A 26,116-nucleotide genomic window follows, 5' to 3' on the forward strand; every position below is an offset into this window, starting at 1 on the left:
GATATAATTTTTAAACTTTAATTTAATATATAATATGGTTCATGAACTTTAAATTTGTTCTGTATAATCTTGGAGTTTTGATAAATATTCAATTTAATCCCTAAACAATGTGAAAACATTCAATATTGTCCCTAAACTTGTTTAGGGATTAAGTTAAACATATTTATGAAGCATATTGAACAAATTAAAAATTCACAAATCATTAACCATTTAAGTTGTTATCCCTGTATAGTAAATAAACGGTTGACACTTCAGATGATGACTTATTGAATCTCCAGTTCTTTCCAAAATAAAATTAAACTTTCTTATATCTTGTAATATAAATATTTCTTATTTGATAATTATGTATATTAACTTTTATCCCTATGTAGACCAAATCTTCATCACTAGATATACCTTCTTTTCTTCTTTTTTTGGCTTCACAAGCAAAGCACGTGTTCATTAGCTCTATTTCTTAAAAATTGTCTCATATTTCTTTTACTATTTTGACCGAAGCCCAAACTTTGGCAATTCTATTTGATCACGGTGAGGATTTCGATCTCCATTTTAACCCTAGCTCATCATGAATAATCTACTTCTTTAATAAATTATTGTGGAACAAAATACAACTAAACTTTTCTATAACAGCTAAATAAATCTTACATTCACAATGTGCTCTTAAATGAACACATGTAGAGTCAAATCAATAAAATTTCTCGTCGCTGAAACAAAAAAGCCATGAATTATGTCTATAGAAAAAAAAATGAACGAGATTGCAATTCAAGGAGGAAAGAAGAGGTGTGGGATGAGGGATATGAATTTAATCCTGGAAAGAATTTCGAGCTCTATTTATTTTACGAAAATGATTTTCTAATTTTTTTTCGTATTTTCCAATGTTTATTTAATGGAAAATTAACTAGTCAAGGAAAAAAAAATTCCACTATATTAATAAACACCTTCAAAAATTGGGGAAAATATTTTTCATTTTTGAAAAGAAGAAAACATTTTCCATAATTTTTTCTACATCACTTTCTATCACCATACACATTTTCATTTTATTTTTATGCTTTCTTTTTCTTTTCTTTTCCTTTTTTTAAAATTTCTTTTATTTATTTCCTTCTTCTTTGGACTTGGCCAACAGCGCCTCACCAATGGCCAATTGCGTCGGTGACCGACCAAGGTTGAAGAAGAAGAGAAGGAAAGAAAGAAAAATTTTAAAATATATTTAAAAAGTAAAATAATAAAAAAATTATTGAAAATGAGTGCATGCAAGAAAAGATTTTTCTTATTAAATGATGGAAAATATTTTATAGTTCATTTTTAAAGTTTAGTTGAACACCGGAAATATAGCTATTTTTTTGTAAAATGACTTATTTGAAACAAATGGAGCCTTAGGCCATTTTCAGTAATTGGTCAAATAGTACTTGATTATATTCTTTTTATTCCCGAAACATAAAAAGAATATAAATTTGTTTGGTAACCTTTTTGTTATCAAGAATAGATTTGGAACTGCACCAATAAGTACAAAAAGTTGTTTCTTAACTCCCTGGAATAATTCTAAAATTAAGTCCACTTTATTTTTGTCCCCTTTTTTTCTTTCCTTCTTTTCTTTCTTCATTTTCTTCTTCTCTTTCTTCCTTTGGCCGATTGCCGACAACCTTGTCGAAGCGTCAACGGGCCACCACAAGGTCAACCTCGTCAAGGGTTGGTTATGCTCCGACGAGTTTGCCAACCAAAGGAAAAAAGAGAAGAAGAAAAGGAAAATAGAAAAAAATAATAAACTTATTAAAAATTTAAAAATCACAAAAGAATTTGAAATCTTACCAAATATTTCTATCCTGAAAATAGAAATTTTGAATAATTAATGCTTTGACATGCTCGGAAACTTATCCATAAAACAAAATGATTTTTTTTTAAGTATAAATTTTTCTTAGGAACATAATAATTACCAAATAGGCTTTTAGTCGACCATTCAAGCTACTAATTTTGCCAAAATTTTTTACCTTACCATACTGTGATAGTGCATCTTAGAATATCATATGGGGCAATTCATGAAATTGTTCTTATATAAAACATGAAATTAGAAATCTTTGGAAAGATTTGTACTTTCTATATAAAGCAAAAAAGAAATTAAAAGTTAAAAATTAATTTTGGACACCATATCATAAGAATGAGAAGGAAAAGAACAAAAAAGGAGGTGCCTCCACCTCCAAGCCTCTCGTGCAGCTGCAGACGAAGCAAAGAGGGAAAAGCAGATAACAAACTTCAGAGCCGAGGACTCCTTTGTTCTCTCCCCCACGTCTCCTCTCTCTCTCTCTCTGAGTGTATAAAGGCCGTGCCATGGCTATCGATCGAGCCCGCTTCGCGAATTGAAGCTCGACCCGTTTTGGATGGGAGCTCAGAAGAGCATCCACGCCGGCAAAGGTCCCGTCTTGCCCCTGTTCTCGCTCGCTTTTTCTCTTCTTGGGTAGGCTCGAAATGCTCGGAAGATATGGGAGCCGGGGTCGCTGAGCACTCGTCTTGTTCTTTTGTTCTTTGCTTTTTTCTCGCCGCGGCGCTCCGTGGTGGTGGTTTCTTGAAGCAAAGGTTGTGTTTTTTTCTTTTATTCTTTTTGGGTTTCTCTGACTCTCTGTCGTCGCATTGTCGCGCAGCCAAGATCGACGTTAACGTCGATTTGTCTCACAAGCTGTGCTCTTCTCTGATGCTTCCCTCGCTCAGGTTCTCTCCAACTTCTCTGTCGCGATGTTGTTGATTGTGCTAGTGGTTTATTTCTACTTGTTTGGTTTTGAAAAGGAAAATGTGGGAAGAGTAAAGAGTGAATGCGAGACAGCGGAGAAGAGAGTTTCAAGAGAGAAGCACTTTGCTTGCTGGGTTTTTTCCCCCCCAAATAATGCTTCATTTTCGGTTTGTTCTATTGCAGGGGCTCTCAGAGTCCGCTTTCATTTATAATAGGGAGGTAAAGTTTCTGGCTGTTACATCCGTTTGATGCCCCAGTTGGACTCTGTTTTGTCTGTATTTGAAACTTTTCCTTTCGGGCTTTTTGGCTTTATAGTATCTTTATTAGCTTTGTTTGTTGGTTTCAGTCTTTGCATCAAACACCCAAACCTATTTGGTGGGAGCGAGAAGCTTGATGTTTCGTGGGACAAGGGCCTGTATGATTCCAATGCGTTAATTGCTTATAGGAGGCCACGACCTGAATGGCTTTCTCAGCAGTCATTTGTAATTCAGGTAATTTGGTACGTGTTTCCTTTCATAAAGGGCGGGCTAAAAAAATGGTGCTTTTCTATAAGGAGTGGTGGGTAGATGCTCGTGTGAAGTTCTAAACCAGTTGCGTCTATAGAGAATATTGGATTGATATGGTGATTGTGCCCCAGCATTCTGTTTCACCTGAGATTGGGGTGCATGGTACGCCTACCGATAATTTCTCACAATCAGGGAGTGGAGGTGTGAATCTGTCACAATTCTCGGTTGGACTGGATCTAACAGAGCCTGCAAATTCCAACTGGAGCAGCACAACGAGTATCAGATTTAAGGTCAGATTTATACCACTGCGATCAAAAGCAATCAATCTAGTTTGAGCATCCGTGCCCTTATATGATGATATCGTTTATTCGATTGTCACTGTTTTTTTCCTTTGAGAAACTGATTATTGTAAGTCATGCAGCATGTTCGGCCTCTAAACGACGAGGGTCGCTCCATAAGCAGGGATCTTGATGGGTTACCTGTCACTTGCAGGTAATTCAGGCTTCTTACACAAAATCCTCAGCATTATGAATCGTGTTCAATAACGTCTCGGTATTGCCTGAAATGCAGCGGTAATCCCCACGACAGTATGGTGGTTTTAAAGCAAGAATCTCAATATGCGAAGGCAAATGAGGACAGCTTTTTTCGTGTAATGTATCTTTGCTATCTGGAATTTGAATTTGTCCAAATCTTATGCTTGAGTTTCAAGATTGTATCTGAATTTCCTTAACAATTCGTATTTGTGTTGCTGCAGATTAGATTTCAAATAGAGCAAGGAATTCCACTTCTTTCCAAGTGGATCATATTTAATAAGCTCAAATTTGTCGCATCAAAGGGAGTCAAATTGGGCCCTGCATTTCTCTTGACAAGGTGACTTCCAGTTATGATCTGCTCAAAAAGATCCATTGACCAGTCGACATGTCTTTACTGGGGCTTTTACTGGCCATTGCAAAATTCGTCAAATTGTAAAGCTAGGTGGTTAAAGAAAAGACGGTGAAATGGAGGCAATTTAGTCTTGGAAGGAGAAAATCTCAGCACTACTTGAAAGAAAGAAGCATAAGAGAAAGGACTATTGGTAAACCAGAGTTTAGAGTGTTAAGCAATTTGGGTATCAATACAAGTCTCAAGTTCAATATAGAGAAGCTGTGAAAAAGCTTGATGGTATTTCTATATAAACATTCATTGTGGAAGCATTTGTTGATGCGTTGGAAGTTAAGAATTACAAGTAGGATAGCAGCCGTGTCAACGACTCGACATCAAATATGAGACTGAGGGATGAGCTTATAGTTAAAAATGAGCAGGCACTATGGACTGTACTTTATTGCCTGACTAGTCTTGAAGTTTTGAGATCTTGACCTGCTGTCTCGAGATAGTTTAGGTCATAATTTATAACATGACATTTCCAATTGCCACTCACTTAACACTTGGACTGACAGTTTGACAGGCGGTTCGATTGTAGGAGACATGGCTCCATATCAAGCATTTGCAATTGGAGGTCTTAGCAGTGTGAGAGGCTATGGTGAGGGTGCAATTGGAGCTGGGAGATCATGCCTGGTTGCTAACAACGAATTAACATTCCCTCTGGTATGCTTCGGCATCATCATCATACTTGTATCTGACAATCAAGACTTGCATCAAGTTCTTTTTGCATTTTCTCTGGCTTCATAGTAGAGGCTGCATGTGTAAAAGTTCCACATTGGTTGCTTTTTGCAATGCTGTTACGTATGCCAGAATGGCCTGCTCGTAGTGTTTGTTCCATTTGTAGAGACGCATCTAATCATGCATATGTTGTGAGGGCACTCTGCCAAACCTTGTTCATGTTGGTTGATATTCACTAATTATGTAGCTGAAATACCATAATTGGTGGGGTGTTTTGCTGTGCTTATTTTCTTCTCCAAGGTCAATTTATCGCATCTTCCTTACTCACCTTAAGTGGTTCGTCCACTTTCTGAAACTGGAGTTTGTTGTTCTGATTTTTCTTCTACCTGGATTTGCTCCCTTGGTCTACTTTCTCTCTGAGCCTTTTTGTTCATAAACCAGTATTCTTCTACCTGCATTTAAGTCTTCACCAGCTTCCACTGTCATCTGAAAGACTGGTACTGTCTGTTATGATAAATCAATGGGAGAAAATACATTGGCTATATTCATTGTTGCATGATGCAAGTAAAGTGGGGTTGTGGAAAATTTCAAATTTATCTTTCAATACTTGATTAGCATAATCTTCAATTGTCAAATGAAGCATCTTCATATGAAGATATATCTTGTGTTGCCTATGAATCAGAACAAGAGAATGGATGGTGCAATATTTTTGGATGGTGGGACAGACTTGGGCTCTGGTCGTCATGTACCTGGTAACTTTCATTTCCTATTTATTGACAAGTATATCAGTGAGTGGCAAGTTGAAAAACTTTTCCTTGTAAATTCTCGTTGAACAGATTTTTACTGCATTAATGTATAAGCAGTGACCTTATAAAGTCCTTCATTCTACCTATCATCATAGACCTGACAAGCTGCACTAGTAATTTTACAAGTTGAGGCCTGCTGGAAAGCTTATAACCATTGATATAAGTCTTGAGCTGGAGTAGTTGGTTCTTTGCAAAGGGCATACCCTTTGGCTAACTAGTTCCCATGTAGTTATATCTTTCGATGGGTCAGAAAAAGGTCGAGGGTGAGGGACAATTGGTACTCATGGTCAATACTCAAGAAAGCACCAAAATGTTGTAATATTGTTGATTAGGGTGTACGTGGAATTTATACCTCAGACATGTAGTCATAATGTTTGATATTGGTTGCAGAGAGAGTGCAATTCATTTTGGTATTCATTTATCTGTTGATTCTGCTACCTCATCGACATTATTCTGGGGTTTCCAGGAAATCCATCTCTCAGGCAGGGAAAACCAGGCTCAGGAATTGGACTTGGATATGGCTTGAGATTCAAGTCTCAGTTTGGTCATTTTCAAATTGATTATGCCATCAATGCATTTCACCAGAAAACTGTCTATTTTGGCATCAGCAACCTCACTTCTTGACTGCTTTAACCCTGAAGGCCTCAAACACCATTTCTTCTGCCTATCATTTAGGAGCTGAAGCTGATTGATGGTGGTTCTGCTCAAACTCTGGACAGTAAAAAATCACCTGCCATTTTAGTAGGCATTCCATTCAATAGTTTGGACGTATCGGGAGTAGAAGCTGCAAGCACTCGATCCTCTTCAATTTTAGGATTCACAAGAGTGAAAGAGTGAGAATTTTTTATAGAGAGAAGGTAGTAGAGACTGGATTCTGGTTCAATTTTCAAATTCTTATACGTCTTATGATTTCCAAAACAGAGATTCAAGTGAGGCTTGCCAAGGAAAAAGTTGTACCCTTTCTTATTTTCTTTTCCATTATGCACTTTATACACGGGCTTACCATAAGAAAGCTATGATATGGGCGAGAATTTCAGGTGCTCCATAAATGTTACATCTCTTGTTCCCTTAACCATTGACGAAGCAACAAAGGTCACGAATTTCATTGTTTTTCTCGAAAGTAAAGTATCTTTAGAGGGGAAGGTAACTGGCTCTGTAGGAGCAAATGACAGTTTCTTTGAGGAGATGATATCTTTGTTTGCAGATATGAAATGTCCCCATATGCTAGTTGAAGAGATATCATAAACGTTTGCTCACAAGTGTGCGAAACCTCCTGGCGGTTGGAGGAGCCATAAGCAGCGGTCGTGGCTCCATTACGATGTTTACACCAAGTGCTGATTTGTTCCTTCTCACATGGATGATCTGCTGGAGCGAAATTTTTGGGTGCCTCGAATGAATTGACTTATTCTAATCTATTTCATGCACCAGAGCCGTTCCAGGAAGCGCTTCGGGATTACTCCTCGAAATTTTATGGCAAAGAAGAAATAATACTCATTGCCCGCATCATCAAACCTTTTCCTAAGGTTTATCCCTTAATGATTGTGATTGCCCCTCGACAACAATCGCGTTCATGATGCTCCAGCAGCAAGGCATGCACAACAACTAAAGAAATATATCCCCATCCATCATTTAACATGTGCCCGCACGCACCCCGTTGTGTGTCTGAGTGTATGATCAATATTATAGGGCGCGTTTGGCAATCGGCTAAGTAGTAAAAATTTATATTCTTTTGTTCTTAAGAGTAGATTTAGAATAGAAATCCGTTTGGTAAAATTTTTGTTTTTAGGAACAAATTTCTATTTTTTTTTGTTCTAGGAAGTAGATTTGGAACCAAATCGAGAAATAAAAAAAAAGTTAATTCTTTGTTCATTGTTCCTTAATCATGCCAACTTAGGGGCTGCATGGTAATGTTTCAAAAAGTTTTCTCACTTTTTCTTTTCTTATTCTTCTTCTCGCGTTTGGTTGCGTTTCTTCTTTTTGTTCCTACCATTGTCAAAAAAAAAAACACAAAAAAAGTTGCTTCTTGTTCGACAAACAATTTTGAAGAAGCGTTTCTTCTCTCTCTTCTCTTTTCTTCTTCTTTTTATTTCTTCTTTTTCTTTTCGCGAGCCTCAACCTCGCCGACGGTTGGGCAAGCTCGGGCTCACTAGGTGAGGCCACTCGCCCGCCAAGGCGAGGCTCGGCCGACAAGATCTTGACTAGGGTTCCGAGGGTCAAGGACTGCGACCGGGCGGCCCTAAGGCTCGGGATCGACACGGGAAGAAGAAGGAAAGAAAAAAAAAGGTAATAAAATTGAGATAAATTAAAAAAATGATTTGGCTTAGAAATTTTCATATCGGTACATCGAGCCTCGCCTTCTAGCTCGAGCTCTCTGAAAAAATAAAAATTTTGGATAATTACTAAATGACTTAAAATGCTTAAAAATTATTCTAGAAATAGAATAAAAAAGAATAATTTCTAATTATGAATTATTTTCGAAAACATAATAATTACCAAACACGCCATTTGCATCCCGAATTCAAAAATCTTCCCATTCTTTCCCATATTATGAACTGATGGAGTTTGCCAAGTAACAAACACTCGAGGAAGTGAAGGGCAAGGAGGAGCAAAGGCAAGTCAATAAAATTCGCCAAACCATTGCCAAAGTAGAAAATCGAGTGGATACAGTATTGATGGATATAAAGAAGTCGAACCAACAGCACAATCTGTACAGATAGTTCGCTCAGCAGACATCTAACAGGGATATTCCTAATTCACAATTGCTGATCCATTAGCTACATTTCTTCGCTGCGCAACCGAATACAAAGGGATCTACTCTCCAACGACCGAATAAGTAAAAGATGCACCAAACTACATAAACTGTGTTATTTTGGAAATATAACCACAACACCGACAAACTTATAGTTCTATCAACACAAATTGAGACCCGCATGTCTAATTCTTACAACCAGCCAAACTAGTCTCTTCCACTCTGCTGCCGTCATAAATAGTTGAGCAACTGGAGAACAAATCTCCTCAGGTGATCGAACCTCCCTGCAACAATAAACATCTATGTACACTCTCAAAGCGGAGCACCTTGATGGAATAAATCTGGGACCCACCTTCCCTTTTCACGTCTCAAGGCTGTGCATCGATGGCCTGAGGTGCAGATTTTTCAGGGTTTAGGTTCCCTCTTCCATTAGTTTTGGCTTTGTCCTTGAGAGTCTTCTGAGAACCCATGGTGCCTTTTACAGCAGTCCTGCCAGAATTTCTGGCTGCCTGATTCCCAGCAGAAGCCCCTGCTCAGAACCTCTACAGTGTCAAGATTCCACTTCCATGTTTTGGAAAAATTTACGAAGTACCAGCATGCAAAGAGGCTCATTTTTACCTTGCCAGACTAACTTTTATGAAACTTACATAATCATGTCAACTTTGAATCTAGAAAAAAGCCGTTTTTTCAGCTAATTCTAAGAGATGATTTTGCATGCTTCCTTCACCTGAAATCCCTTACAGATTCTACAACAGAAGGGCAGTATGTGGGTGTTCCATGTACAGTTATCAACCTCAAATATTATTCTCCATCTGTAGACAAAGTTGAGATAAATTATTTCTGACATTCTTACAGTTAGGCAGCCACCATGATAAATAAACCTTGATGCAGGTACCATCTGAAACTCTTAAAATGCAGAATATAACAATTAATCTAAGACCATCCCAGAATGAGAAGATGAAGAAAAAAGGAAAAAGTACAGTTTTTTGAGCATCTGTTTAATTATAAGAGAGATGAAAGAAATGAAAAGGAAAAATGTAGAGATACACGAAAGGTGCATAGAATCCAGCAAATGCTACCATGACCATAATGTAAGCTGCTGTGCGGAACCTCAAATTCCTTTTACTCAAACTGTGGTCTAATAACCAAGTCGATCAAACTGAGGCATGCCATATGCTTCATCTCAAATTGCAAGCATGAGCATAAATTCGTTTAAACTCTCAACTGGTATTTGATTGGAAAAGCAGTCCGATTAACTGTAAACTAGCATGAAGCCAATAGGACAACAACATGCAGAACTTAAAGAAGTAACACAGAACTCACCGTTATTGGGCAGAGACAGTCGCTTCTTTGCCTGTTTATCAGGTTGTGTGGATCTTTCCTTAGGATTGCTGTGTGATCTTGTACCAACACCAGGTCTCTGGTTGGCTTCTTCAAGTGCATTCTGAGTCACGTGCTTTGGCTTTGGCTTGGAAGAGACCGTTTGAGTCACCTCAGGTGTACTGGTTGAGTCATTTGGCGAACTACCACAACCATCAGATTGAGAAGGGCCCGTTCTCTGGATGGAGAGATTAGATACTGCCGGTTTCTTTGCAGCGGATTTTATCTGGGTTCTGATGCCATTCTTACCCTCATCTGAACCCTCCTCCCGAACCATAACACCATCTTTGAGATTGATGTCCAGAAAGCGATTTTCCCAAGGTCGAACAGCCATCCATCTCTCCAACCAGTTCCAACCCCAACTGCTTTTATCAGGTTCAAAACCTGCAGGCAGGGCCTGCTGCCTCGATCCAGCTTGCCACTACACAACAAAAAGCATTAACAATTCCATTACACAAGCAACAAATTTCCTATCTTATGATAAAAGCGAAAGGCCCCCCACTTCTTAAAAACATTCTTCCCATGTTTTCAGATGCCTGAGATTGTGCTAAAGCTTATTCTAGTGTCTCCACACATGTAAGCTCCAGGTGGCATTGTGCTTGAACTGAATAGGGAGTTCAAAGTCAGCCAGCAAGATCATCCATGTCTTTCCAAAACACATTTATTAGATGCTGTAGAGTTCAAATTAGTATGGCCACAACATATAGGAATTCAAGCAAGCCAAGCTTTGGTTTCACATTATAGAGTGCACAGACTGGATACGTTCAGCAGATGAGAAGCAGACTACAAGCTACCCTGAGAAGCTAAAATTGAATTAGCTTGTGAACAAAAAAACCTTTGATGGATATCAGCAGTCCATGAGACTAACCAAAACTTACATGTGCACTTGTAAACTCCTGGTAAGTTTTCTCCGAGGACTCATTAGAAAAGAAAGGGCATGTTGCTGTCATCATAGTTTGGCCAATTTTAGGCAATTACACTGCTAAAAATGAATCAACAGCTTTATAGCTCGAGATTATGAAAACTCGTGAAAAAAGGGTGCTACTGCATAGATTTATGGCTGCTCTTGTGCTGTCTCATTGACCTCATGAGAAGCCACCATCCACAGGGTTATCTACATGGGGGAAGTAGTGCACATGTTTCAAAACAAAAGTTAGGGACAATAATATAGATGTGTTTTAATTTATCGAGAATATCTACATGTTTGTCACATGTATCATCCATGATAGATGTCCGCGCATAGTCATATATATGGCAAATGTTGAATTAACAGCATCAAAAGGAATTTGCAGGAAAGACCTAGTCAAGAGCATGGTTCTGATAGCATGTTTAGACATCCAACTTATTTCCAAATTCTATATTGCTTTGCATTGTTCCATGCCTTTGCATTCAACGCATTTAACCAAATTAGTCCTTCATAAATCCATCAAGGTTGCCAATGTCATCACCTGATGAGCTAGAGCATATGCCATTGCTCTTTCCCGCTTAGCTGCAGCCTCTTGTCTCTTCAGTAATTTGGATTGGATTTGTTCAACAGAACCGACGCTATCACACCATCCTTCCTGCGCTTGCAGACAGAACTAAATAAAGCACTTAGTAGGGGACATTATAGCAGGAACACAATCACAGATTGGTTTAGCACAAAACTACATCACTTTACTCTTGTGATGTAAGCATTGCCAAGAGATTTCCACCTATTTAGCTTTTTATACTAGATGGCTCTCAGGCTATTATTCTGCCATTAATTCGTGATGTCAATCAACAATTTTCAATTTTTTTACTCAAAAAGATAGACTAAAATGCAACTCAGCAGAAACATGGAAAACAGATTTCATCTCCCGGTCATAGAAAAGGTACATTTTCATTTTATATATGCTGCTTTCTGGTTTTATATTAATCAAAGCAGCCTCCCTATTTCAGGTCACTGAACAATCATCATGCATATAAACTCAGCCTGTTGTCAAGTAGCTGTTTCCTACTTGATATGCTGCCAAGGGATGATCTTACACATGCAGACTCTCGTTTGTTTTGCATCCAATAAGATTAGTCAGATCTACTTCACATAAAAATTTGAAGAGAAAAAGATATTTGTTTTACGAATTGCTATGTCTTGAAAACAAGAACTGACGAACTTACTTCAATTTCACGAACACGGGCCTCATTTGCAAGTTGCTGCTGAAGGTTCTGCTGTACTGTTTGACTTTCCAATGCTAAACGAACGCGTCTTGCTCGGACACGAGCCTGAACTCTCACTAGTGCTTGCATGCATCGCAGAGTTATCGCAGCTTGCTTTCTCACAGCATGGCCCCTGACCAGGGCTTGAAGCCTCACCAATCCCTTCAAAGCCCGTAGGGCTCTTCTAGCCTAATTGTGTATACAAGACAGACTACTTGATCAGTGCTAATCTAAAACATTGAAAGAGAGCCGAAAAATAATGATGCTCTATGCTGTACAGAGGCATGAAGGATAGGATATGGGACTTTTCTTCTTCTTCTTTTTTTTTTTTCAAAATAACAAATTGAAGCCTTAACATAACTCTCATAGCTACACAAGTTACATATATCAAACCTCAGGACTTCCACCATCATCGACTTTATCATAGTCATTGAGCCAATAATAAATAACTCAAATAGTGAACTGAGAAGAATCTGAGACTACAGGTGTTGTCCAAAGCGAGGCAGCTGCTAAAGGTAGTATTTTTATTACTATTTCTGAGTTGATTGCAGCATAATCAGCCTCGCTATCAAAAGATAACTTCCATTTAAATTATAGTTCACAATTCACAAAGATGAACTTGCTCATCTGCCATTGCAAAAAAACCAAGTTAATTGCACAACAAGCTCTAAGATTCAAAATTTGTGTTTTCATACCATTGTTCATCTGATTACCAAAATAAGTACGGAAAGAAAGCATGCAGTCCAGATTGGTTTGGTAAAAATAGGTAGGAAGGACAGGTAAGAGCACATCATAGACCCAAGGCTTCTATGACTATGTTTCAACAAACTATAAATGCTGTAGATGGTGAAAGCACCGATACCAGAAATCCTCGAAAAGCTGTTTGAATACGTATAGCAGCCCACTCTTCTCTCGCAATTTGCTGATCATGAGTTGCTTCTTGTACTTGAACAGAAGTCGAAGGGTTTCCAGCAGCCTCCGGAATTTTCCTATCTTCATCATTGCCAGCAGAATTGCAATCAAACGCATCTTCAAGTTTATAGCTGTCTATCTCAACTGAATGCTTTCTCCGGTGATGAGACTTACTACCTGAACTTTTCTGTAGACGGTAATATATCAGATTGAGTGAGACTCCCCAGATCCATCATCCTTTAACATTCACTAAAACATTTCAAGCAAAGAAAGGATTCCTCAAGTTCTTCGTCAGCCAGATGGTCTGAAACCCCAAAGGATCATTGTAAAGCTGACTCTACAAGCTAGATAATATAGCCAGAGAAATAAAGATTTACATGTAGACCACTAGAGTGACAATCTTATTTGGCCAGACAAATCTTGCAATTGGAAGAATATGAGCAGCCTTCATAGCTGATCCATGGCATAGATAAAGTAATCAGTAGTGTGATGCAAATAACTGCCAAAATGGACACACGGTGGTTTACCGTTGATGAGATCAAGCTATTATTAACTGCAAAAGCCACACAGTTAATAATTGCAACACCACATGCTTCCTTTTGTGAAAGAGAATTAAAGACAAAGTGCTGGAGGCTATCATATGTGGATGACTGACTAGGGAGTTTTGAATTACAGCCTGAACACATTGACCATCAATATAAAAGCAATAGTAATGTAACCAAACCAAACCCACGGAGCCATTGCAAATGGAAGAGGAATTGGAAAACGTTCCTTTTTTCAGCTAAAGACTCATATTTGCATTTACCACGTGAGGGGTGACTCAGCAAGAGTTTGAAGTAGTGAGGGTGAGGGGAGAGGGTTAGAAGCATGTTTGCTGCCATCTGTAAAAAATGGGCAAGGAATAGTATTTATCAATCTTCTTCGCTTCTTTTATTGCAAGGATTTTGGCTACTCCTAAGAGGTTGTCAGTGATACAACCTTAAGATGTACAAGATGGTCCTAGGTGCACCTGAGCACCACTATGGGCAGATTCAGCCCCATCCCACCACAACCCTTTTGTCTGCCATTTGTCTGATTCATTCTAAACCATTGACAAGCAGTATGCCAGTATCACTATCCAAGTCAATATTATGATACAGCCTAAATGATACTCAGGATTGACTTGGAGTCTATATTTGTCTACTCTGTTGGGCAAACCAGAAACAGCATTATTGACGAAGAAGGATGACAGAGTTGGTTGTCCACAATTTGCACTGTTAAGAAATTTACTTGAGAAACTTGAGGAATGAGTACAAATTACAAAAGAAGAATAGGAAACCCCAAACTATCTTTGCAGATTGCCTGCGATGATTCAGACATATTGAGCCCACACTCAACTAGCATTCTTTGTGCCAAACATCTAAGCTAATTTGGTCAATCAAATTTATGCAAAGTATAGATCCCATTTTTTCTCAAATCAATGAGGTAACTGTACAATAATAGGGATACGAAACCCCAAACTAACTTTGCAGATTCCCTGCAATGATTGAGACATTTTTTAGCCCATACTCAACTAGAATTCTGGGTGCTACACATCTCAACCGATTTGTTTAATGAAATGAATGCAAAGTCTAGATCCTATTTTTTTTAAAACAATAAGGTAATTGTACAATAACAGGAATGTGAACCACTGTTTTTTGGAAAGTTATGTCAGTAGTAAGGTCAGCAGAGGAAAGAAGGTACATCTCTAGTTTGAAATGTACTTAACCTGACTTGCCCTTCATACAAAACTATTAGTTGATAATGATGCGCGAATTCAAAAGCAGCTACCGAGGAAAATGACTGGGAGAAGAACAATAAGCGACTTCAGAGAAGACTGGTATATATATTGTAAACTGGAAGGAAATCGCGAGGACGGAAACATTGTGTAGAGGGAAATATGAAACAAATGCTCACATTTTCATTGTTCTCAGAAGCAGGTGATTTTTCTGACTTCTTAAAGCCAACCAAGGCTTTAATCCATTTTCCTGAGACACCCATACTGCGAGTAAGCCCCACTCAGCCAATGCCAACCTGGTGGAGAAAATGCAAGATCTTTAGTGTAAAATTATTAACTGGGTGTATTTCATAATAACTAAAGACGAAAACAGAAGAATAACACAAATATAAGGGATGCCCGTTACTGTGAATTGAGCAGGATGAGTCAAAACACAATGATCGGAAGTAATTCACATGAAGAAAAAAATGCAAGCTGCATTCCCAAGATGGCGATGTTGTGGGAGGAGATTTAAATTCATCAATAAGTTCTGAGATTGTATTGGTTCACATTTTTTTCGCAACTGCATAGAACATAGAAAGCAAGTCAAAGCCGACACTAATCCAAGTTTCTAAACCAGAAAATGTCCACTCAAGCCAAGACCAACTTAGGCATGAGCAAGTTATCCACAGGTAAGCATTTTCTATTGTTCAATATAGAACTTTCCTTGACTTGAGCTAATTAGCCTATCAATAAGCATAACCAAGAGGCACAAAACCATGATGATAACTCAGGAGCTCGTAAATCACCACTATGATCACAGGTCAACTGCTTTCTATCTCATGCCATTACTAAGCCCATTAATGTGAGAAAAAGGAGCTACTCCCTCCGATGTTGACAAAATGATGACAACATTGCTTTTGCATGCGATGGTATCCTCAGCTGAAACGTACCTATTCAACTACTAAACTTCGTCAGACCATGAACAGTATTACGGAACCTTAGATGCACTTAATGGGACGAATGCTTAGTGGGCTTTACTGTAGTGGGATGAACACCTTCTGCTCTTCGTGTGCGGTGGGATGAATACTTTATTTGCTCTATTTCCCCTCCACAACCCAGGTGAAAAAACGGTCAAGACGCTAACTAGGCAAGAAGCAGTCTTTAAGTAAAGAAAGAACACTAAGAAAAACTGCACATCAACACTGAATTGGGAAGATAAAAATCACGTCTTTTTCCACATCTCTCATCAAAAATTCAAATGAGAGCAAATTCCGACTGCAGCTCTGCACAAAACCAACCAATTACGAGCAGAACTTCACGGAACGAGCTCCTCAGCGCGACCGGCCTATCTCAAGCGCCGGCAAGAGCCCCAGAACCGACAATCTCGCGCAAAATTCAAGCTCAAACACCACCTAAGCGAGATTTCCCGGGCAACTACAGCAATCGCGACAACCGAAAGCGCCCGAACGACGGCGAAATCCGACCGGGGCGGAACTCAGGCCGGGCCGCCGTCGCCGGAGCCGACGGCGAAATGCAGCGAGAAAATGACTAGCGATCGAGGGCGGAATTGAGCGCGGAAACAATGCGGATCGGCAGATCGCGAGCTGGGCGAGAGGAGGCTCGGAATTTTCACCTGGAGCAGACGCGGACGTCGCGGAACGAGCAGCAGGTAGAGAGAGAAAGAGAGTAGCAGCAAGCCGATAGAGATAGAGAGAGAGAGAGAGAGAGAGAGAGGAAGAGGAGGTGGGGAAGAAGATGCCTTTTGGGCCGTCTGATCTATCTAAATCAGTCGGAAAAGTCAAATAACAAATAACGCCACGATCTCCCTTTCTCTCTCTATCTCTAAAAAGGGAGCGACAGAATTATTTCCGAATCCGCGTTAGGTGGCGATGGAGTAGAAAATCGCCGGCACAGCAGATAGAGAGAGGAGGGAGCGGCGGCGCCGGCTATCGTGCGCCGGGAGGAGGAGGCGGCGGCGACGGCGGCGACGGCGTGAGCGGTCGCCGTCACGTCTTGTCCGCGCCGTTGGGTTGGCCGGCTCGGCGGCGGCCACGTGGGCGGTGGGGGCGGGGGCGCACGTTAGCGCGGGTCGGGTCTCCGGCTCCTCAGGTGAAAAATCAACAATCAGCTTTGTTCTTTTTTTTTTTTTTGACCTTTTTGTTTGGTTCGCTTTTTCTTTTTCTTTTTTTGTTTTGTTTTGGAGGGAGGTTAGAGGGTCGAAATAAATTAGGCTCCGGAATTTGTGTGGCTGGGGGGACCCCGGGACTTTAATAATTGCGGGGGCATTGATTAATTCAACGAGTCAATAATGTATAAAGCGACCGTGTTTCCGCTTTTTCCGTCAAAAAAACAGAAATTGCCAAATTGAGAGATAGATCTTCCTTTCTTATTCTTGTTTTAATCTAAGTTAAGACCGACGGCCCTTCGAACGTTTTTAACTCGACACATCTTGAGCTTCCGCGACTTATAAATATTGACACTTAAGTTCATATGATTTTTTCGTTTTTTTTCAAACATTTGGATAATATTTTTAATTTTGACGTTTTTACTTAATTAAAAATAGACGGGTCATGAATTACAGAAAAGATCCTTATGCGTGAGTTGATCCATAAATCTTTTTTACTTAAATGAATAAGAGCATTGAAAATCATAAAATTTATCAAGAAATATAATTTTTTTTTTTTATGACCGAGGAACTACCGGAGATCATCCTTCAAGGATCACATGACCCTTCGGTACTCGGTAGCATTATCGGGCCTCACCACAAGCCGCTATTTAGACGTAAAATCCCGAGAGTGGCTAGCCCATTATCAAGAAAGATAATTGAATCCTAAAATTTACAAAAAAAAATGTCATTAACTCTTAAAACTTATTAAATTTGTGAAATTAAGTGCGTCCATTAATTTTGTCCAATTTGACTAATGGAAAATATTGACATAACTTCTTTCAATACTTTCTCTTTGCTATTTAGACGTAAAATCCCGAGAGTGGCTAGCCCATTATCAAGAAAGATAATTGAATCCTAAAATTTACAAAAAAAATGTCATTAACTCTTAAAACTTATTAAATTTGTGAAATTAAGTGCATCCATTAATTTTGTCCAATTTGACTAATGGAAAATATTGACATAACTTCTTTCAATACTTTCTCTTTGCTACGTGAATTAAGGTTAAGTAAAACACTAAAACAATATCATTTCAATTTTTTTTTTTTATCAGCAAACATCATCACTTGATTTACTATTTCATATGAGGGAAAATAACACCCAGAACATCAGTGCATAAAAGATCAAATAAAGTAGGGGGGTTAGAAATCCAGTTCGGGGGTGAGGAGTTGTTTCGGCATGCCTTCGCTATCCAGTCCGCAGGGCGATTTGTGCTACAGTTGCAGTGGGCCAGGGAGAGGCCCGAGAGATGGCCGAGTTTAGCTTGGGCCCGGCTCACAATCGGTTGAAGTTCCCAACTCAGTTCAGTCAAAGTCTTTAACGCGTGCACTAGAGATAAACAGTTAGAGTGTACCTGAGGAGAGAGAAAGCTACGGCTGTCGATGAAATTTAGGGTTTCTTCCATTGCAATCGCCTCTACCTAAGAAGCCGAAGTAGCAGCGACTAGCTTCGCAAAACCGTCCACCAAGAAGCCTCGGTGATCGCGACAAACACAAGCGATGGTAGCTCTATGTCGAGGGGGTTCTCTCACATCGGTGGGTGCTTCGTTATTATCCAGATCGGGAGCAAAAGATGCATCTATATTGATTCGAATCGTACCTGGAGGAGGTGGAAGCCAGGATTTAGATAAGTGTTCGATGTCCTTTTTGCTGTTCGGTTTGCCGTTTAGAACTCTGTAACTTTCTATGAACGCCTCTGCTCTAGCTATAGTTGATTGCGGCCTTGGGTTTTGATGACTAAAAATAAACCGATTTCGTTCCTTCCAATTGCTCCATAATACCACCGCTATGTGATTAAATTTGCCCGAGATAATAGGATTCTGTTGTATGCTGCAGATCCAGTCTTCGAACCGGGTAAGGCCGAATCTGGAGATCTGTAGATGCAGGGGGGCTAAGTTCCAGACCTTGGCAGTCCATGGGCAGAGAAGAAATGTGTGCTCGAGCGTTTCTGCTTCCCGTTTGCAGAGGGGGCATAAAGGAGAAGGTACGATTTTGCGATGGTGCAAATTTTCCATTGTAGCTAGGGCATTATTGCATGAGTTCCAGAGGAAAATTTTAATTCTGGGTGGGGTTGTGGACTGCCAAATATATTTCCAGAGATTGGGATTGGCTTGATGAGACGAGGTTGCTTGTGTATCCCGTGGTATGACAGAGACATTCCTGAATATAAAATAGCCGCTCTTTACTAAGTATTCTCCTGTTTTTGTGTGCATCCATACTAGTTTGTCTTCTTCATCAAGTAAGCCAATGGGTGTGGCTAAAATTTCCTGAACCCTTCTTTCATCAAACATAGAGTGTAGTAGAAGTTCATTCCATGTGCCTGTACCTGGATTTATGAGATCTTAGACTTTTTTGGTTCTTGGTTTGTTGCTGGGCCTCCTATGAGTCCACTTTTTAGCCATCTATCTGTTCTGATTGATGTGTTCTTTCCATTTCCTATCTTGTGCATGACCTGAGGAGCAACCGAATCCCTTGCCTTGATGATACTCTGCCAACCCCACGAGGGCCGTGAACCTCTACTAGCATTCCAGAAGTCACCATGTGAGTAATACAGCCCTTTCAATACTTTGGCTAACAGAGAGTCTGGATTTTTAATTATGCGCCACATCTGCTTTGCTAGCATTGCTGTGTTGAAAATCTGTAAATCTTTAAAACCCAAACCCCCTTCACTCTTCCTGGTTTTCAACAAATCCCACTTCTTCCAATGAATTCCAACCTTTTTCTCATTGTTTTTCCACCAAAAAGATGCAACCTTTCTCTCAATTGCTTTGCAAATCGATATAGGTATTTTGAATATTGACATAGCATATTGAGGGATAGCTTGTATTACTGCTTTCAGGAGTATTTCATTTCCTGCTTTTGATAGCAATTTTTCATTCCAACTGTCCAGTTTAGAATTGACCCGAGCTATGATCCATGCGAACATGTCCTTCTTGGATTGCCCCCAGTTTGAAGGTATGCCCAAATATTTCCCTGTCTTTGTGATTTCTGGAACTCTAAGAGCTGATGTCATGTTTCTCTTTAGAGCTGTAGGACATCTTTTACTAAAGTAGATGCCTGATTTGTTGAGATTGATTACTCGACTCGAAGCAAAGCAAGATTGATTTAAGATATCGCCAAGTTTTGACATTCTACAATTGTTCCATGCAAGAAGAAGATCGAATCATCAGTAAAGAGTAGATGGGACAGAGTAGGGCAGTGATTGTTCAATTTGATTCCTGTAAGCAAACCCTCCTGAACAGCTTTCTTCATCAAGATGGACAGCACATTGGCCACAATGATAAAGAGATAAGGTGAGAGTGGGTCTCTTTGACGTAAGCCACGGGTGGGTTTGAAGAAAGGTAAGGGCTCTCCATTGAAATTTATGCTGAAAGATATTGTGCTCACTCATTGCATAATCCACTGTACCCATAGGTCATAGAAACCTAATTTTGTTAGACAGGCCTTAAGAAAATCCCACTCAATGCGATCGTACGCCTTTTGCATGTCAAGTTTTAAAACTGCTTGAAATTTCTTTTTCCTGTTGCTGGTTCGTAATCTATGTAGCACCTCCTGAACCATCAATATATTATTCTGAATTTGCCTACCTCCCACAAATGCACTCTGTTCCTCTGAATGATGTGTGGTAGAATTGGTTTGAGCCTGTTTGTTAGTACTTTTGAGATTATTTTGTATAGAAAATTGCAGAGACTGATAGGGTGATATTGCTCCAATTTTTCAGGTTGTGGGATTTTGGGTATCAGTGTGATGAGTGTTATGTTTAATGCATGATCTAGATGACCAGAGGTGAAAAAGAGCTGCATTGCTTGATAAATATCCTTGGAGATTGCTGACCAGTGCTCTTTATAGAAGATGCCATGAAACCCATCAGGACCAGGTGCCTTGAAGGCTCCTAGCTGCTGCATAACTGTGGTGATTTCCTCCTCGGTGAGTGGAGCCATTAAGGTATGATTCATCTGGTCATCCACTAAAGTAGGAATGAGTTGTATTATAGGTTGCCAGTTGCGGAAGCCCACTGATGTGTATAGACTTTTGTAATACTGCTCTGTCATCCCCCGTAGCCGCGATCCCCTTGAACCCATGCTCCACTCTCATTTTTCAGCATAGTTATCTGGTTTCGACATTTCCTCTGAATTGTCGTCGCATGAAAAAATCGAGTGTTTTTGTCACCCCACTTTATCCAGCTTATCCTCGACCACATACCCCAATACATCTCCTCTTGTCGCCATAGTTGGTCAATTTCTTTAGTTATCTCTTTCTCTTGAGCTGATTCTCCATTAATTTGTGTGATGTTCATCAAGTTATGGAGTTCACCTTTCAGCCAGGTGATCCTCTTCTTTGCATGGTCGAATTTGCTCTTGCTCCACTGTATCAACTTCTGTTGTACTTGCTGCAATTTCTCCACCAGGCTAAGATCATTTGCTGCAGGGTCATTCTAGGTATCTGTGACTATGTTTTTGCTTTCTGCATTGTCAGTCCAGTATGCTTCATACTTAAACTGCTTTCGTTTTCTACTCTTTGGTTGAGCTAGGGATATCAAGAGAGGAGCATGATCCGAGCCTATCGCCGGAGTGCAATGCAATCAGCCTCTGGGTAAGTAATTCTCCACTGAAGTGAGCAGAAAGCCCTGTCAAGTCTCTTTTTGACTAGATTCTCTCCCTCACGTTTATTTGACCAGGTGAAGGAGCACCCCTTACATTCCAGGTCCATCAAGGAGCACTGATTAACAAAGTCTCTAAAAGCTGTTAACCTATAAGTTTCAGCTCTGTACTTACCCACTTTCTCCCAGTGATTTAGTATTTCATTGAAATCACCCAGGCAAAGCCATGGTAGTCGATAATGCATACTAACTGAAAAAATATGTTCCCATAATTGGATTCTTTCTTTGAAGACATTTGGAGCATGGAGAAAAATAATTTTCATTTCTTATTACTGTCTTTCAGATGACATTGAGTAAAGATTGATGTGGCTGAGGAGGAGTCAATGGATAAATGCAGTTGATCATCCCAGAATAAAGCTAAGCCCCCTGTTGTACCTTCCGGATTAACTATATAATTGTTTTGAAACTTAAGTCTCATTTTTATTCTGAGCACTTTATGTTCCGAGTTTTTTGTTTCCATAATAAAAACAAGGTTGGGCCGTTCTTGAGTCACAGTGACTCGCAAGGCCTGGATTGTCAGGGGGTTGCCCACCCTTGACAATTCCAGCTAAGAGTTTCATGGGTAATTTGGTGGCTTATTAGGGCTAGCCACCGAACCCATTGATTTGACTTTTCGCCACCCTATAGGTGTTTTCACTAGCTTAGTATTGTTCTCTAAATGTTGAGATGATGGTTGTGCTCCATATGGACATAATCTTTTTACTTTTTTTGAATTTGTCGACTTCACACACTTCCCTTTCGACTTTGCAGGGGGGGTCATCTCCAGCCCAATTTCAGCTTCCTTCATCTGTTCCTCGTGGAGTATCAATATTGATTCCTCATAAATGCAGCAATTTCCCCTCTTTTGGGGGCTTTTCGCTTCAAACAGAATTAGTTCCCGAGATGAGGAAGGTTTGTAACTTTTCTTTCCCTTTAGCTGAGTATTACAGACCTGGGTTTGTTGGGATGATGGTGAACTCTATTGCTGGAATAGGAGATAATGGGGTTTCAGGCACTACATCCACTTCTTTAGGAGGGATCTCCTTCTTTCCATAAAATATTTTGCCATAAGGACTTAGTTCCCTCACCTCAGCTCGCAGCCAATCACCACATCTGGCCGGTAAGTTCTGTTCCAACCCTGACTCCTTGTAAGGTATTTCAGCACACTCCGTTGCATAATGGCCAATTCTGTCACAGGAATAATAGTAATAGGGCAGTCGTTCGTATTTAAATTCCACCCAAAGCTTTTTGTTATCTAAATTCACAATCACACCGGTCTTCAGAGGGTTTTCTAATGGCAATGTCATTTTGGCTTTACCCACTTTGTAGGTGCTATTTCCTTTTTCCTCCAGTTTCACTTCAACAACTGCTCCTAGTTTGGAAGCAATTTCCTCAACCACATCATAGGTAACTCTCCCATAGGGTAAGCCAATGAACTTTACCCATAAATCACAGTGATTAAAATCATAATAGAACTCAGGTGTATCAGGTTCGCACTGCCTAAGAATGAGAAGATGGCTGGAGAAAGACCAAGGCCCCGATTGGAGAACTCTCTGTGCCTCAGCTTCCGAATGGAAGGAGAAAAGAAAAAACCTGGTTCCAACATCGCACAGGTAAAGTTCTCCGTCTTCAAATCCTAATTTTTACGCGAAATCTTAATTAAATTAGGTTAAAAAATCCAAAAGTTTTTCCCAAAAAAAAAAAAAGACGAACCAAAAAAGGCTAAAAGTTAAAAAAGCAACATAAAAAAAGAGACGAAAAAAAAAAAAAACAAACCCTTCGCCTATGGCCGCCACCTCCTCCCTTAGTGATGGGGCGACGGTCACACGAGGCAAGACTATTGTACTTTAAAAAAAAAAAAAACCTTTTGACTTTCTTGTTTTTTAATATAATTTAACTAAAATTGTAGGCTAAAAATTGAGATTTTAATCAAAATGATGTCATTTAAATATCTTGATTAACCTTAATGCCAAATTGAATAGAGAAAATCCCACGCCAGCATTTTTGTCGGCAGAGTTTGACAAAGTTAACGTAATAGTTCGACCGCACTAATTTGATAAGTTTTAGAATTTGATTATATTTTTTTACAAATTTTATTATTTAATTACACTTGTATAACAAAATTTATGATTTTCAATCTACTTATATCTTATTTAAACTAGTTACGCTACATGTGTCTACTAATTTTTTTGGTTCGGCTTTCGAATGCAACAAAAAAGAAAATAATAATCAGATAACACGCCCTACTTTATCGAGAATTTACCCACTCAAAAGAAACTACTTGGTAACGATACATTTTCCAATCTAAAAATGGTAATGTGGTAACTACATATAAAAATCACTTAGGGTATATTTAGTAATGTTTCTATTTCTCCCAATTTATATTCTTTTGTTCTCACGAATAAAAAAAAAAACAACATAAATTTGTTTGGTAACGTTAATTAATTTTCTATTCCCCGGAATAGAAAAGTGGCCGGGGAATAGATTTGGAATAGAAATAAAAATATAAAAAATATATTCTTATTCTTGAGAACAATTTATAGAAATAAGTTCTTTTTTTCTTTTCCTTATTCGTTGCCCTTCGCCCCTAGCTACCGCCCTTGCTATTTAGTCGTCATTGTCACCGACTTGCACTTGCCGGCCAATCGGTGGCTGCCACTCACTGCCCGATGGATCGCCGCATGCCGTTGGTTGTTGGCGCTTCACCACCTATTGCTTGTCGACCGACCACCACCGGTTGCCAACTTCGGTGGGTCGGCCGGCGCCCGCCGGTCGACCGCCAACCATTGACTGTCATCGCCAACCTCCGATCGTTGTTGCGGCCCACCCTTGCCCTCACCCTCGCCACCACTGTCGCTACTGCCAATGACCGTCGATGCCGCTACTCGCCAATTGGCTGACCAACCACCATCACTAACTACCGTTGCCGCCCACCCCAACCATTGATGACCACCAAAAATGCCAATCGCCGCTTGCCACCACCAACTACCGTGGTCAACCGCCGATTGGGGTTGGCTCGATAGTCATTAGCGGCGGCGATCGGCAATAGTAAGAAAGAATAAGAAAAAAATTAAAAAATCACATTATAAAAAAAGTTCATGAATCATACAAAACACATTCCTATTCTTTTTTCATTCTAAGAATAGAAATTTTATATAGTTATTAAACGTGTTCTTTTATTAAGAAATTGTTACGGGAATATAAATAGAAAAATACTATTTATGATAAGAAATTGTTTCTTGGAAAATAAATGTTACCAAATGGATTCTTTGGGGGCATTTGTTTTTTTTTTTTTGTTCCTCGGAATAAAATTTATATTTTTTTGTTCGGGTGAATAAAAAAGAATAGAAATGCATTTGTTTACACATTTGTTCCCAGGAACAAATTTGAAACGGAAACAAGAAGTGGAAAAAAATTGTTTCTTGTTCCTAGGAACACTTTCGAGCCAAGGCGAGGCCGACCTTGCCAAGGCGAGGCCGATGACCAAACAAAAGGAAGAAAAAAGAAAAAAGGAAAAAAAAATAAAATAAAAATATTAAAAATAAAAAAACTAAAAGAAATAAAAAAATTATACGAGTTTATCAAACATGTTTATGTTCTTTTTCTATTTCAAGAGCAAAATTTTGTGCGATTACCAAACGTGTTCTTCTGTTCAAGAATTGTTTTGGGGAACGAAAATAAAAAACTATTTTTGTTCCAAGGAATAATTTTTAACAGAAACGTCACCAAATGCACTCTTAGTATTTTGAGGAATCATGAAAATGGTAAGGATGGCTTAGGGCACATTTGGTAACATTTCTTTTAAAATTATTCCAGAACGAAATAGAAAAAAGTGTTTATGTTCCTGAGAACAATTTTTGAATAAAAACGCGTTTGATAAACTTGTTTCGTTAATAAAAAATGAACGAAACATGTTTGGTAAATTTGTGTTCTTTTTTTTTTCTTTTAATTTTTTAATATTTTTATTTTTATTTTCTTTCTTTTTTTTTTTTATTTTTTTCTTCTTTTGCCGGTCGGCGGCCTCGGCCATGGCCAACGACGGTTGACAAGGGCCAGCAGCCTCGCCTTGGTTGGGCAGCTCGGCTTGCCCAGATCCGGTGAGCCCAAGCTTGCCCAAGGTTGCCTGCGCGGCGAGGCTCGGCCTCGCCTTGCCTTGGGCGAGCTTGGGCTCACCTGGATCCGTGAGCCCGAGCTTGCCTAGCCACTAGCGAGGCCTCGCTAGGGGCCGGCGACGCTCCGCCGAGGTCGCCGGCCATGGCCGAGGCCGGACGACCGGCCAAAGAAAAAAAAAGAAAAGGAAAAAAGAAAAAAAGAGAGAAGAAAAAGAGAGGAGAGAGAAAATTTGTTCTTAAAATTGTTCCTAAACAATAAACACGTTTTTCTTGTTTCTTGTTTCTATTCCAAATGTATTCTTTGAACAAAAAAATAAATTTGGAATAGAAATGAAAATGTTCCCTGGAACAAAAAAATAGAAATTTTGTTCGTAAATAGAAGCAAAGAACATTAACAAATAGGCCCTTTGTCGATAGTATGGATACCTGAATTTGATGGAACTACATGTTAGATTATATAATGGCTTTTTATAAATTGGTTATGATATTGTAAACACAATTCACGATGTCTTTCGTTTGAAACAATAAATAAACAATTTTCATTCTATATTTTCAATCGAGCTTATCTAATACACGTGAATCGGGCATTTCGAATACATTCCGAGAGATCACTCACGTACC

At 39.4% G+C, this 26,116-nt stretch overlaps 2 protein-coding genes across 4 annotated transcripts; one reads left to right on the plus strand and one right to left on the minus strand.

The window, feature by feature from the left end:
- The first annotated feature begins 2,183 nt into the window (after window positions 1-2,183).
- On the plus strand, window positions 2,184-6,672 carry LOC104421361 (outer envelope protein 39, chloroplastic). The gene is made up of 11 exons (XM_010033270.3): window positions 2,184-2,403; window positions 2,631-2,697; window positions 2,900-2,935; window positions 3,063-3,207; window positions 3,354-3,512; window positions 3,644-3,714; window positions 3,793-3,871; window positions 3,977-4,092; window positions 4,659-4,806; window positions 5,504-5,573; window positions 6,094-6,672. The coding sequence occupies exons 1-11, from the start codon at window positions 2,370-2,372 to the stop codon at window positions 6,249-6,251; spliced, it is 1,083 nt and encodes a 360-aa protein (XP_010031572.1). The 5' UTR covers window positions 2,184-2,369; the 3' UTR covers window positions 6,252-6,672.
- Window positions 6,673-8,249: 1,577 nt separating this feature from the next.
- LOC104421362 (protein IQ-DOMAIN 1) lies at window positions 8,250-16,371 on the minus strand. Of its 3 annotated transcripts, none has more exons than XM_039303579.1 (7): window positions 16,215-16,371; window positions 14,779-14,895; window positions 12,794-13,030; window positions 11,893-12,120; window positions 11,205-11,318; window positions 9,700-10,177; window positions 8,250-8,905 (listed from the first exon to the last, which is right to left on the minus strand). In XM_039303579.1, the coding sequence occupies exons 2-7, from the start codon at window positions 14,860-14,862 to the stop codon at window positions 8,745-8,747; spliced, it is 1,302 nt and encodes a 433-aa protein (XP_039159513.1). In that variant the 5' UTR covers window positions 14,863-14,895; window positions 16,215-16,371; the 3' UTR covers window positions 8,250-8,744. The 3 variants fall into 3 exon arrangements, with proteins under 3 accessions (XP_039159513.1, XP_039159511.1, XP_039159512.1); XM_039303577.1 differs by having other exon boundaries at window positions 11,205-11,336; XM_039303578.1 differs by lacking the exon at window positions 16,215-16,371 and adding an exon at window positions 15,880-16,172 and having other exon boundaries at window positions 11,205-11,336.
- Window positions 16,372-26,116: the final 9,745 nt, after the last annotated feature.

This window comes from Eucalyptus grandis, chromosome 10 (assembly GCF_016545825.1).
Source record: "Eucalyptus grandis isolate ANBG69807.140 chromosome 10, ASM1654582v1, whole genome shotgun sequence".
Lineage (NCBI taxonomy): Eukaryota > Viridiplantae > Streptophyta > Magnoliopsida > Myrtales > Myrtaceae > Eucalyptus > Eucalyptus grandis.